At 42.7% G+C, this 15,039-nt stretch overlaps 1 protein-coding gene across 1 annotated transcript in view; it reads right to left on the reverse strand.

Annotated features, from left to right (window-relative positions):
• Positions 1 to 2,464, reverse strand: part of UTP20 (UTP20 small subunit processome component) — a 60,739-nt gene extending 58,275 nt beyond the window's left edge. The window contains exons 1-4 of the mRNA XM_029963431.1: positions 2,450 to 2,464; positions 1,805 to 1,885; positions 510 to 576; positions 185 to 317 (exon numbers count right to left, since the gene is read on the reverse strand). Coding sequence (XP_029819291.1) covers positions 185 to 317; positions 510 to 576; positions 1,805 to 1,885; positions 2,450 to 2,464 — 296 coding nt within the window. The remainder of the gene's footprint in view (positions 1 to 184; positions 318 to 509; positions 577 to 1,804; positions 1,886 to 2,449) is intronic.
• Between the last annotated feature and the right edge of the window lie 12,575 nt (positions 2,465 to 15,039).

Here is a 15,039-nt window from a genome sequence, read left to right on the forward strand (position 1 = left end):
GTATTAGCTATATTTTTTTGACTCAGAACTATAAAGCTCTACCAGGGAAATATAATCACCTTGGGCATCTCATTGCTATATTTTCCTCTGTTACAATAAAGAAAAAGAACACTTAAAAGAGAATTTAGGATCACTTGTAATAACATGAAGGATTCTGACTGGTTTTTGTGACCACAATACTTACTTTAACAGGGGTTGGTAAGCAAGACTGCCTTCGACTTGCAAATGTGTCTTCAAACTCTGCACAATGGCACTCTGGTAATAAACCAGCTGGTGGAAGGACTGGCACTTGTTGGCCACTTCATTGTAGAATTGCACTGTTCAAAGCACAAAACAGAAACCCTGAAAACTCATCCAGTTCCCGGTAAACATGTACAGTGTTAAAGAATGATAGTGTTCCAGAGACCAGCCCAAAAAACAGTCAATAATCTCCCATTGGGCTCTGGATGATGAAGAAACATGTTTTAACAATTTAAGGAAAGCAGGAAACGTGAACAAAAATGACATACCAAAATGCTGAGTGAGGTTCAGTTCCTTCCATTTCCGTAGTCCTTCGAAAAAGTAGGTTTCAACCTCCTGTCAAAACAAACATGAAGAATAGCTACCAACTCTAATGAATGTATCCTGCAAAAATGAGAGGTTCAAATGAAGATAACATTTTAAGACTATTCCAAGAAATCTTGATGACTTCATTTCAACAGGTGTTATGGAATTTCCCTGAAAATAAGACTTTCTTTCTGTATTCAAAACACATTTAAAAATACTTTCTGATGACAGGACTTGTTTATACAATTGGTTTTAATATCTCTGTTGATTGGCCTTGATAATCTAAGATGCTGAGTCACAGTCCACCCAGCACAACGCTTTGGGATTTCTTTTGGCATCCCCACAGGTATTGAGTGGGAAGTTCAGATGAACAATTCAGCAGATGAGGAGGTAATAACCCACCAAGCACTATAATCACAATGATGATCTATAGAACATATATAAATGACCCTTATGATCCATAAAGACTCATGCTTTATACACATGCTGCCAGTATTGTGTCACTCTGTTCGCCCAAGTAAAAAGGGATAGGACACGAGGAAATGGCTTAAAATTGTGCTAGAATCATAGAATATAGTGAGTTGGAAGGGATCCATCAGGATCACAGAGTCCAAGCCTTAGCTCTACATAGGACACTCCAAGGATTATACCATGTGCCTGAAAGCATTGTCCAAACACTTCTTGAACTCTGTCAGGCTTGGTGCTGTGATCGCTTCCCTGGGGAGCCTCAAACACCTTTTGGGTGAAAGGAGGTTTATACTGGATATTAGGAAAAATTTCTTCACTGAACATTGAACTGGGCTGCTTGGAGAAGTGGTTGAGTCACCATCCCTGGAAATATTTAAAAGATACGTGACGTGGTTAATGGTTGGACTCAATGATCTTCAAGGTCTTTTCCAACTTATGGTTTTCAAACTTATGATTCTATTGCAACTACTCAGCACCTGCAACTTTTTGCAGGTCAGGACCTAGGACTGCTGAGTGACCCAGCAGCATCTTTCATGTTCAGTAACACCCAAAGGCCTGCCAGCCACACGGAAGCCATCAGGGTGGTACTGCCAAAGGGCCTCTACGGCAATACCGAAAAGCAGGTAAAAAAGTAAAAGGGAACAAAGCACGAAATGAGGCTCCAGGAAAGGCAACTCTTGCAGAAGCTTCTTTCCAATTTCCTCCTGGCTAAATTTGTTAAGTGACTCTTTCATGGAGTGTATCTACTTGCGATGTGATTTCAGAAAATTACTGCAATTGCTGCTCTTACCTCAGCATAACTTCCAGTTCTGTCAATACGATGAATAATATCAATGTTAATATTGCTTAAGCGCTCCGAAAAGGTAAGAAACTGTAAAACAAAAAGACATATATGTGCCTTGCTCACTTCTGAGACCAGTCCTTCTAAATCCCTCCTAATAGCACACCTGATAGCACACACACTGCAAACAGAAACCCCACTTCTAAAGACAGACTATCAGATAATACCGTCAATATCAGTATTACCTTGAGATTAAGGCAAAACATGCTTAAAACGCCCAAGAGCAGGACTGACCCTCTCCTCCCATGCCCTGCAAAACCGAGGCTCACAGACCACGCGTCTGCCCAACACAGTGAAAAAGATGCAGAGAAATCTACCCGGATTTCAATAAACTGCCCAGGTCTCAGCCTTCCTGAAACAACGCCTTGGTTAATAAACTTATTGCATATTATTTTTTTATTAAATTATGTCGCTTTTCTACATTTGGGCCGTGGTGCGCCAGCTGCCTGACAGGGACGGTGACTCGGCTGCTGGAGGTGCCGGGTGAGGGGCAGAAGCCGCACTCCGGCCCGGCTGTCGCAGCCGGACCCTCACAGCGTTGGCCTCGGGGAGGGGTGACCCGACTCGGCGGCTCCACGCCGCCCGCCCTCACGCCTCCTGCCCCGGCATCGCTTCGGCAGCCGGGCACAACTGAACTAACGCCGACGGCTGAAACCCAAGGTCCCTTCCCCCGGCCACCAGCCGGCGGCGCCGCTAGGGGGGGCGCTCACCCGGTGGCATCCACCTGTGTTCCCGACTTGTGCGGCTGAGGCGCTTGCTCTTCATGGCGGCGGCGGCGAGGCGGGTGCGCCCCAGCCGCGGAGCGGCCGCGCGCACCCCCCACACACCGACGGCCGCCACGGCTGCGGACCTACGCGCGCACGGCCGCCGGCCATTCCCGCCCGCCGGGCTGCCGCCGCGAGCGGGCGGGCCCCCGCGGAAGGGGCGGGCGGCGGCGGCGCGCCGGGGCCGGGGCGGCGGAGGCAGAGAAGAGACGCCCGAGCACCTGGGGCAGGGTGTGGAGGGATGTCTGTCTCCGTCTTACCTTGGCGGTGAGCGGCGGTGCCTCGAGGACTTTGGGCAGAGCAGCTGCGTTCCTGTGTAGGGCGGAGGGCTGTGGCACCCCGGTACCGAGCGAGCCCCAGCCGTGCCCGAAGAGGACAGATCGGCGCGTGTGAAAGCGATCTGTGGGAGAGCGCAGCCCTGAGCACAGCGTCGATGGCTCAGCACGGAAACGGCCTCTGCTCAGCTCCCTGGTCTTAGTGCAGACTTTTGTCCTGATCCCCAAAATAATAATAATAAAAAAAAGTTCATTGCAGACAAAGTACATGCAAATCAAACCCTTGCAGAGGAGCCAATGATTATGGATTGGTCATCACTCGCTGCCTATGGGAGCTTCTGCCTGCGGCTGAAGTTGTGGAAGGTGAAGAATGTGTATTGGTGAGATGGGAGATGAACTAAACGTCAGAAGAAGCTTTGGTTTGGGCAGGTGAAGTACAAACAGCTCAGAACCATGCAACCACTTCGAGTTAAAGCTTACACAGCTTGGGAATTTATCCTGCCCTAGGCTGCCTGCTCTGCCTGTTACAGGCAGCTCAAGGCCATTTTCAGAAACCAGGCGTGCAGGTTATTCAGACAAAAAGACACAGGGTTGGATTTGAGCACAGCTGAATTTCACTGTTAGGAGCACGTAGGGATCCCCAACTTTGAGCAGACCCACCAGGTTAAACACTGCCAGGTGCATCCAGCTGCCCACAGGCAGGCATTTAGCCATTAACATGATAGCCATCTGGACAGGCAGGGGAACGTGCTTGCTTCAGCACCTGTGACTTCTGGCATTTGCACTTAAGTGAGAAGAGAATGCCTAATTTAGACACTGGAGTTTGAAAAGGTTGGCTTAAGTGATCTCAGGCCCAAATATCTCCATTAGAAAGTGCAGCTAAAAGCACGTGGAGAGGTCTAGATCCATAAAAGAGCTCAGGTACCATGATACAACTGTTTAAGAGCACAAATAACCCTCCAGAAGTGGTTAGTAATTTCACCTAGTATGTCTCCTATGTATTGTGTACTTGTGGAAAACAGTCCACAAGATCTTTCTATTATGAATAGCATCTTGCAGAGGTGCTGTAGAACTTCCCGGGGTGCACACACTACAAAATCATCCAAGGGAATGAGCAAAATCTAACATTCATGCAAATTAACAGGGAGAAGTGCTCTGCTTGTTGCAGAAGAGTCATCATCAGCAAAAATAAAAGACATTAGAAGAAGTTTTTAGAAGGCTACAAATGCTTCTTTGTGTTTGTAAACTGGCAACTTCTCAGTAGACCTGCAGCTGCTGATGTTCATGAGAGTTTCTGGATGCAAGAAGTACTCACGGACTGCATTTCAGCCAGCATTCCTTACCGCACTTGGAGATACATCTGAGTGAGCCTCAGGTGTCAATACCAGTATGGCCATGACAGTAGGTCTGGCACCTCAGCTGGTTATGTTCAGTGACCCAGAAGGTCCCTTGCCCACTTCTGTATGAGCTGCAGCTATGTTAACAGTATCCTTACTACATACACTCCTCTCTGACTGCAATGCCTCAAGCCTCAGGCCTTATTCTTGTACTTTTCCTGGAAGATACGTGGTTCTCCCATCTCTGAGCAGGCCTCAGCTCCAACACCCTGTGATTATCTGATGGCCCCTGTCAGCAATTCTCCTTCAGAAATCCATGCTAAAGGCATTAAAAATTAAAAGCAGTTGGCCTTAAAGCAGATGGCCTTCTGAAGAGCAATGGCTTATTGGTAGTGATACCTGTAGAGGCACGTAGAGGAAACCATTGTAAAACAGCACATGCATGTCTATCAAAGTAGTCACCTATGCAGATGTGGCCTCTTCACACATTCACTGTAGGCAACAGCCACCTGACTGTAATCCATCAGCATTTCTGAGACAGGTCTATGATCCCTATGTCTCCTCCATCCCTGGGCTTTTTAGTCCTCCTGTCCAAAATCTATTTGCTGGACTCAGCAAGAACCAGAGACACTCGGTGTAGAAGCAAAGCAGGCTTGTCCTATGGAAATGTGACAGCTTAGACTAATAATAGTAATTTGGGTAAAATACTTCAATATTTAACCCAAGATGGTCTCACAGGGCAGAATTCATCTCAAATAACCTACATGTTTAGAATGCACGCCTGCCTCTGAGCAGTAACTTCAGGCTCCTTTTATATTCACTGCCGATCTAGACACATTCTTGTACTTGAAACAATTGTGTTAGAACAAAATTAATTGTGCCTTAGAATTGGTAGTCTCAGAAAGTCTGGATGACGTCATATGTGCATATCTGCAACTGACCCTGTGGATGCCCCCCATGACATGGCTCAGTAACTACATAAATACACACTATTCAAACTATTACAGGGTTGCCCTACTTCTATCATATTTTTATGCGTATTAATCACAAGCACAACACATACCCCTGAAGCCTGTATGATACTGAGTCTCTGTCCTAAAGAACATGTTACCTAGCACAAGCCAAGGAGCAGCCAGGTGAGCCTATTTTTAATCTCAGGATATTGTAGATTGCATAGGTGCACAGGTGTAAGATCAAATTTTCATTTTCCTACTATATTCATACAGGCATGGTGGAGATATGCCAGAAAAGGAGTTTGCATAGGTAATTATATTGTGAGAAGATTTTCCTTTTCAAAATTAAATATGACAGGCTAATAAATTAACAGAAACACCTGTGAATTTAGCCAAACAACTTCCAAGCTTGGATGTCCAAAGCTAAGTTCCTCAATCAATATTAAAGACACTAAATAAGTAACTGGAACCTTAAAGTAGTGACAGTTATTTGACTTGGTTGTGCACCCAGAAGCCTTTCTCTTTGCATATCTCGACTCACCCCACAGAACAACTTGGGGATGCACAGGCTGGGTGCACATGGCTGGAAACATGCTGCATCACAGGAGCTCTCCAAAATCCTTGTATAGGGGGAAGCTGGCATGAGTTTTAAGGCAGGTTATGTAAGTGCAACATTCGCTTTGGTGAATTCTTTCAACTGAAGCAAAAGGATTTATATTTTTTTAATTTGCCTGGAAAGTAAGAAGAGCCCTTTGAAACACAATGACATGTTTTCACTGCCAGTTTCCTCCTCAGCTTCTAGCTGGCATTTTGCATTGCCTTGCGGAAGAAAACCCCACAAGATTATGTCGGATGTTGTTGAGAGCACTTCAAAATCAAAGCAGACAAGATGCTGGAATCCTGTTCTGCAATCTGGTGGAACTGTTTGGCCACATTTTTTCTAATATGCCTGAAGCACAGAGATTCTGCAAATAATGCTACTCCAGGTCAATGCTAGCTGAGTCATGGGGAGACTTTCACCTACCCTTAGGTTTGCTGATCAGAGAGGGTTTTGGACAAGGAGCTGAAATATAGATCCCAGACTTCTGAAGCTATTTGGGTACGGGGTTAAGCATCCATGCCTGAAATATCCTGAACTTAGGGACTCCCTCACAGAAAGGGGTGCTGTCAACCTGATTTAACCTCTTGAGATGCTGAGGCCAGTGACTCGTCTATTGCATGTCAGGGTTCTACTGTGGAGCTGGAGTAGGTGGGCTGCACTAGCTCCATCTCTAGGAGTAAACTGAAGAGTGCCAGAGCACAGGGATCATCCACACTAATAAATCATCAGCCCAATCCCTGGCACAATTTTGGTTCATGCCAACAGGTACTATTCCGAGTTTTCCGCCCAGTAGGAACCCATACCTTGGGTTTTTTTTAGGTTGTGTCTGTTTGTTTGTTGTTTTGGGGGTTTTTTTAGAGGTGGACAAGAAATTCTAGAATTTAATTTGTGTCAGAAAGAAAAGGGTCTGATTTCTGCACAGACAGCCTTTATACAGATAGGCCCAGGACAGGAGAGGTCCTGGGAATAAAAGCAATAGAAGCAGCAGAAGGAAGATTCACAGGGGAAGCATGAGGCATGGAAAAGAAAATTAGGGAGGATGGAGTCTTGTCCCTCCAAAGAGATGTGAATGCTCTCCTGCGTTTCAGTCTCACCACTAAAATGAGTGGCATCTGGAATTAACAGAAACCATCTGATTTCAGTCTGTCTGTCATGTGTCTGGGGCTACTAACAATCTGTTTACAGTTTAACTCAAAATTCAGAAAACTATCATGAAACCTGACTGTTTGGCATGTCTGGGAACAAAGCATAAAGCCTTTAGCAGTGAATCTGAAGCTATGCTCTCCTCTTCCACCCTGAAATCCCTCTTGCTTGTTTGGAATCTTGAAACAACAGTGATGAATTGGGGCTGAAAGATCACAGCTGTAAGTTTTAAGATCGTATTAAACCTTCCAAAAAAGGCAAAATGGTAAACAATAAAAATCTCTTAGAAGCAGGTGCACATGAAGGAATGCTTCCCTCAAAATCATCGTCATCTTCCATATACAATTTTTCTTCTTTTATCCTCTTTTACTGTGTCTTTATTGGCCCTTTTATCTGTATAAGGCCACTGAGGAAATACTAAATCAATAATCCAAGACAGCATTTTCTCACTATGAGGTTGAGAAGCTAATTGTGAGTAGAAAACACAAAATCACAGAAAGATCTAGTCAAGGATATTTCCTTTCTCAAATGGTTTCTGCCTTTAAACTTGTAGTCAGCTGTGCATGACATTCAGGGGAAAATAAGGCCAGGCTCATAATTTTGTAACTGAAAGGAATGTGATGTTCCTGGCATAGGATAGAAGGTAACATACAAAGCAATTGATACTGTACTTTTCTCTCTGTATGCATCTAAGTCATACAACATAGATCCAAAATTTAGGTACCCAGATTTGATGTTTTAGCTAATTATTTTGCTATATTTTTTTTCTTATTTGAAGCTGTCATAATATTCATGCAGCTCTAACTTTGCTCTCAGGTTCCAATAGACACAATACCTCACTTATCTGTTCCTGATCTCATATATACAAGATACCTAGTTTACAAAAGCTGAAACTCTCAAGAAAAGATCTAATAATCTCATTTCTGCAGAGCACTGTAAGGAAAAACCATTTAAACTGATGCATACCCTTAAGCTGAGACTGTTAGGAGGCAGCCTAATTTTGGTGTGTACTGCTTGATGAAATATTTGTGGATAGCTTAGAAAAGTGGAAGAACTAATACAACATCAAGAGACAAAGCAGCTCTTCTTGCCACTTCCACTGTGTCATAAGCTGCTGGAACTGGCAATTTCATGAGAAATTTCCAGCATTGATCTATATAAAATGGAAGAAAAAAACCCAAACAAACAAAAAAATTCAACCAAATCAACCAACCAACCAACTAAAAAAAAAAAAAACCACCAAAAAATTACTAGATTCTTTGGTTTGTTTCCAAAACTCCATATTAGCAGAAGAAGAAGGATTTGCCACCAGAATCAGTTCCACTTCCAGACAATGTCCCTAGCCATTATGCAGTAGGACTTTTAGGGACACCTCAGATGTGTGTGTATGTGTTCTTATTCCTAGCACCTCAATTTTCTGTCAATGAATCCATGTCTGTGATAAAAACCTTATGAGGAGACACAACTCTACTTTGAAAACAATTCTCTCTGGAGGAAGAAGTGCAAAATTTCATTGATGCTCTGATTGTGGAGATGTTGATAATGCTAAGGAAAGAAATAGGGCTATCCCTTCTCACTACAAAATCTGAAAAAGTTTTAGACCCTGCTGCTGCTTCTAATACTGACTTGTGGGTCTAATTTATGATCAGATCAAATAGGAGCCATTAAAACAACTCATAAACATACTGAAATAATAGATCCCTGCGCAAAAGTTGTCTAGATGGAGACTGACACTTCAGTAATAAAGGAAGTGGAAATGAGCATCAACCTCCAAGTGAGGATAGAAACCCAAAAGATACTGAAACAGATGTCCTGCTTGCTTGAACTGGGCAGGCACTACCCTAAGGGTGCAGTTCACCTCTCTGGCTAAAGCCACTGGCTTCATGGAGGGCTATATTTGGCCTGGTGTTCACAGCCACTGGAAGAAGATGAGTACTTGCAGGGGGCCCACCAGTGCCTCTTTTGAACTGAGACTAACTGAGCCCCTTTAAAATGGTGATCAGCTAATGGTACTGTACCAATACAGAGCATCTGCTGTACCAAGAGATAGATTCCCTTAAAACCAGCTGCAGCCTAAGTGCTTCTCCTCAACTGGCACTTTCTACCTCTGTGCTTGCTTGTGCATCACAGCATTCATCAAGTTTGCAAATCACTAACACTATCACATGGCATTTCCATTATAGGTATTAACCTGACTGTGTGGAAGCTGTGGAGGCTTTATGATGCTGGATCTGCACCATTCCTTTTGTATATCCAGAAATGCATGTTAGAGTTATTTCTTCCCCATTACCTTAGCCTAAAATCCACATTTTCATCAAACCCCACTCAATAGCTTATTTGAATCCATGCTAACACTGGATAGCAACACACTATAACAGACATTAATTTTAAAAGTCCTACTGTGCCCGGATTAGTAAAGTCCTCCTCCCGTGGAGTTTGGTCATGAAAATCCACATGATGCACGTCCACTGTCCCCCACCCACCACAGATCACCCACCACTCCTTAGCATCCTGCAACAGCCATAAGACTGCAGTACAAGAGGCCAAAAACTATGGTGTGCCCCAGCAGGACATTGGAAGAGACCAAGGATGCTGGCAGCATTTCCACTCTCCGAAAAAACACAGAGATTTGCTATTTGAAATGTCCAGATCTCATCAGAAATTAGTGCAATGAACCTCATGTTATAGAGGAAAACAAAAGAAACAAACCAAACCAAAGTCAACAGGTGCAGATGGTTGGACCTGAGGGAAAAACTTCCTTTCTTATCTACTTTTGGTGATGGATGTTGCTTTAAGGATGTCTGACAAACAAATCAATTAAACACATAGAGCTGGTGCAAATATGGGTAACTGCCTTCAGACTTTTCCAAGCAATCTGTGTGTCTGTGTGATCTCCAGCATGGGCAGCCTTGACAGAGAGTAGAAGAAGGACTGAAGAGGATCAAAAAGGGGTTTAAAAGAGAGGCAAGGCAGTGAGTTCCTAGAGACACTAAAAAATTGGAAGAACGAACTGAATAGCAAACAGCAATTTTGGGGGAAATGCCTCTTGGGACTGTGGGTCCAAAAAAAGGGGATTCTGGCAGAAGAAATGTGAGAGGGAGGGAAAAGAGAAAATTTCCTAATATGAAGAGACAGGGGGAGGAAAGGATTGAGGGACCACAGGGAATTTAGCAGTAGCAATTACAAAGAAAGATGGGAGGCAGATAACAAGGAGATATGAGAACTGGTGATAGACACTCTGGAGTATGAATGGAAAAATACATCCAAATAATCAAAATGATGAGCTAGTCAGGGCACTGGGGCAGTGGCAGGGAACATTTTCCAGTGTGTTTTGAAGTGCTAAAGTTAGCAGGCTCATTTCTAGCGTCTTCCTCTGTAGAAAATGGAAAGAGACAGGCTTCTTCAGGGAGCATATCAAAGCAGCAACGTTTTTTTCTGAAGAGCCTGTCTCTCTACTCTCCCAGTAGGGAGCCAAGCTGCATAACCAAAGTATCTACATGGAACACCTAAAACAAACACATGCCAAAATAACATCAACTAAAACCTGTGAACTGCGATAATTTGGATAGCAGGTAGTAGAAAAAAGGGAAACAACAGAAATAAAATAAAGAAATTCAGAAGAATCTACTCAGAAAAAAATCAATTTTTTGTTGATTATTCTGGTGAACATTTGACAGCCGTTTCTCATACATTAACTGGAAGTAGTTGAATTGTAATTCTATTGATGCGAAGTTGAACACCTTAAATAAACAAAAGCTCTCAAAGCCATGAGAATAAAGTTCAAGCGTGTAACTTATTTATCCATTTGAGTTAAATAAGTAAAATCTGTGCCACAATTTTATTCCCATACTAGTTTTTCTCTTGAGCAAATAATTATGCATGCTACATCTCACTGCATGGGCAGTCCACAAATAAATTTTGAAATTTGTTCTTTTAAATGAAAGATGAGAATTCTCCAGCAAATGCATTATAGACTCCAAATCATTCAGGTTTAAATGCTCAGTATTCAAGGCTAACTTAAATACTTCCTTCAATTGTGAGGCACTGACTATTGATATTAAAAGGTGTGTTGGTATTAGGGGGTTACACAATCTGAAGTTTCCTGCTCAAGACCATTAAGCACTCACATGTAAATTCTTTTGCTTGCAAACTGCATTCGTTTGAATTTCAGTGGAATGCAAAAATAGAAAAAACAAACAACTAGAGAAAGTTTCCTTCAAAATGTCAACATAAACCAGGACTTTTATGCCTCTCTTTGGCTCTTTTCTACTTGTTGATCTCTTTCTTTGCAAGTTACTCTTTCTGTCCTTGTGTCCCTAACAAGCTAAGCATGAGAGCACAAGCACTTCGAGCAAATGAGTTGTTACCCTGAAAGACTTCCCATGATTGGGGTCTGAAGCAAAGACCTTTTGCAAATCTACATCTCTTCAAATCTAGGATTTGGATAGGATGAAGACTGGAAATGCTCCAGACATAGAATTAGGGAACTATGCTTCTTGAAATATTTGTTATGTTTATGGTGGTATTTTAAGACATAAGACACTTGCAAATGTCACTGCACCCTTGTTATTGCTCACAAACAGTATAAAGTCTGTGCAAGAGGGGTTTCTGTAAAAATACTGATTGGAAAGAAGTTTCTAAAAGGATGCTTGGAAATGTATCCTGGTGATTTTATTGGAAATAAAAAGCTAACAATTACAGGACATCTCTGTGCAAGAAAATCCCAGTGCTCAAAATACAGGTGCCTGATGACTATTTCTAAGTAACTTATGCAAATTTCACAAGGAGTATTGGTTCTGATACTGCTCATCTGAATACTCTTGCAGGGTCATTCTGCCATGTCCAAACACTATGAACAGAAAAAGAGCTGACAAAAAATAATTAAACAGATGGGTATGAAAATCACTACATAAAACTGTGGAAGTTTTGAAGCTGGTTTGAAGCTGGCTCCCTGCCAAGTCTCCAAACCTTACCAGGAAGATTCCTCTAAGGTAGCTGCCCTGGTTTTGGCTGGATTAGTTAATTTTTTTCTTAGTAGCTGGTACAGTGCTGCATTTTGAATGTAATGTGAGACTAGTGTTGGTAACACATGGATGTTTTAGTTGTTACTAAGGCCTGCTTACCCTAAGTCAAGGACTTTTCAGTTTCCCCTGCTCTGCCAGTGAGCAGATGCACAAGAAGCTGGGAGGGAGCACAGTCAGGACAGCTGATCTAAACTGTCCAAAGGGTTATTCCATACCACGGAACTCCATTCCCATTATATAAACTGAGGGGAGTTGGCCAGAACACGCTACTCAGGTGCAGGCTGGGCATCAGTCTGTAGGCGGTGAGCAATTGTGCATCTCTTGTTTCCCTTGGATTTTATCCCACTCCCTCTCCTTTCCGTTCAAATTGATATTGTAATTATTATAATTTTTATAATAATCATTATTAGATTTTATCTTGTTTCACTTATTAAAATGTTCTTATCTCAACCCACAAGTTTTACTTTTCTTTTTTTCCCAATTCTCTTCCCCACTACAGTGGGGGTGGGGGCAGGCGGTAATCTAGTGGTTGCATGGTACTTGGCTGCTGGCTGGGATTAAACCACGACAGTAGCATTAAATCAGGAGAGAAGAAGCAAAGTCAGTGATGGTGGTGGGCTTAACTATACTAAGCCCAGCAATTCAAAACAGCAGTGTATGGACAAGCACAGCAAGCAGAAGAGATTAGGGTGTAGCCAAACACTAACGCATCTTCAGAAATATGAAACACCATCAGAAATCAGCTTCCTTTACATCAAAATGCAAGCAGACTTCTCAGGATGATTGGTGGTGCTGTGCAGAAAACAGTTGCTGCAAGCCAAATCTACCATAAGTAAAAGAAGTGCATTTTGAAGGATTGCATTGTGAGAAAAGTCAGACTGTTTAATTAGGAATCAATGATTAATTTTGATATGTTGTTCTTAACAATAACTATGATGTAAAGGAAATTTAACAGGTAGCTCCATGAACAGAGGAGTAGATGGAACCTGGATCCCCAAATGCCTGTGTCTTAGTACTTAAGAAGATGAGAAGCTTTGCCTGCAGTTGGGTGTTTTTAAAGTCTTCCTCTCAGATGGTTTCACCATTACCTAACAGAGGTTTAGTGCTCCTGCTGCAGTCCTCCTTTCAATAAGAACATTTATGGGATCCCTCTTTTTTTCCCCCCATCTACTTTAATGCAACTGGTAGTTCTTTAGTCTCTCCGAGGCCTCAGCCTCTCTGTAGATTTGGTCATGGTGTGCTGTGGTCATTGGATGAAGGACAAACACTTTCCACATGCATAGATGTATGTATACACAGAGAGCATAATCCCACACCCCTCATTTCCTAACAGATCATCCAAACAAAAATAAACAGGGTTTTTCAAAATGACAAATCGTAACAGTGTTCCCAGAAAAGGCCAAATAGAGCACAAAAAGGCGAAAAATTAGGTTTTGCAGATTTTGTTTTGAAATTACTTTGTTTGTTTTTACCTACAGCCAATCATTCTCTGGCAAGGTTTCCAAGGTGATCTGTGTGTAAGCAGAAGAGAACAGAGTTCAGTCTTCCAGACCCAGTCCTGGCACTCAATTTTACAGGAGTAAAATTGAGCTTGAACTGCTCTTCATTTGCAAACTGAGCTCAGCTGGTGCAGGTACAGCTGAACCCCACATAGTCTGAAACTGCATACTCAAGCAAGGAATTACCAGAAGTTAGAAAGCTCTCACGCTGCCAGGGCAAATTGCAAAGGGTCTTGAGTCACTGCTGAACAGTGGTCACCAGGCCTCCAAGTGCTATCCTACCTCACTCACAGTTGGTTTTGCCCACGCCCACATTTGCCTACAAGTAGGAGAATTCCTCAAAATCTATTTCCACAACTCAGTTCAGAGAGGTGGGCAGCATCTCTCCAAGGGCTCAATATATTTGTCTTATCTATAGAAGGAAATCCATCCCACCAGTCTCCCAATGCAGTGGTCCATCCACATGGAAAGGAGCAGGGAGGGAATGTCCTTCCAAGCAATAGAGACACTTCCAGTAACACCTCACAGAGGTGTCCAGTAATGGAAATGAGCCCAATACCATCACAAGAAAGGAACCATTTGGACCCCTTAGGCAGTCTGGGGTTTGTTTAGTCAGATTCATGTCCTTTTTAATTCAAGGGTTCTGGAGAAATGTGAATCTTACACTTTGTGCTATTAAACACTGAATCCCAGGGATGTCAGTGGATCTCACAATAACAGTCACACAGGCAGTGAAATGAGAGACCACATAAGACCCAGTGGAGATGGGGTAGGGTGCTACAAGAAGGCAATGAAATATGCTCTGAAGACATTTAAGTATCTAATTGTAGCAATGAGAAAAAGCAAATGTCTGCAGTTCTGTCTTTGTTACACAGTACAACTCCACACAGCTAATTTGATTCCGTCTGTGAAAAATCCAGAAGAAAAACATTTAGTCCTGTTCTCCAGGACCACTTCCTGTGATTTAGAACATGGGCATCACACAGATTCACTGCTGGTTCCAAAAATGGAAACATCCAGCCTTTCTTGCCGTATTGGTCATGATGACATTTGAAAAGACAATTTGCTTAACACTACTGTTAAAAGAACCAAAGATAACACCTGAAACCAGAGTGATGTGCATTTCCTCATAGCTGCTTGTGTTTCAGTTAAGAAACATGGTTTGTTTTCCAGTACGTGTTATCACTTGCTGTGTTTACATCATGTCAAAAGTGATAAAGAAGCAGAATCAAAACTGTATTAATCCTGCATAATTAATACTTTAAATGCATGTTATTGTTTGAATGGGTTCAGCAACATGATTCCTGAAAGAGTGCAAACAAGGGACACTGAGCAGGAAGCTCTAAGCAGCACAAGCAGTGGGTCTGGGCAAGAGCCTGTTTATGTCCTTCCCTTGAGAAAGGGGTTGTGTATTTGACAACAAATACTTTTTCCAGACAACAGCAGTTCATTGCACTGAGTGGAAGGTTCTGGTTTTGAATGAAACTTTGCTGGAAAGGTTTCACATCTTTCACATTGTCAAAAGCTCATTTAGGGCAACCACCTCAGATGATCAATAAATCAAAGCCTAATTGGTAGGTGTAGTCAA

This window comes from Manacus vitellinus, unplaced genomic scaffold (assembly GCF_001715985.3).
Source record: "Manacus vitellinus isolate BGI_N305 unplaced genomic scaffold, ASM171598v3 scaffold_5_pilon, whole genome shotgun sequence".
NCBI lineage: Eukaryota > Metazoa > Chordata > Aves > Passeriformes > Pipridae > Manacus > Manacus vitellinus.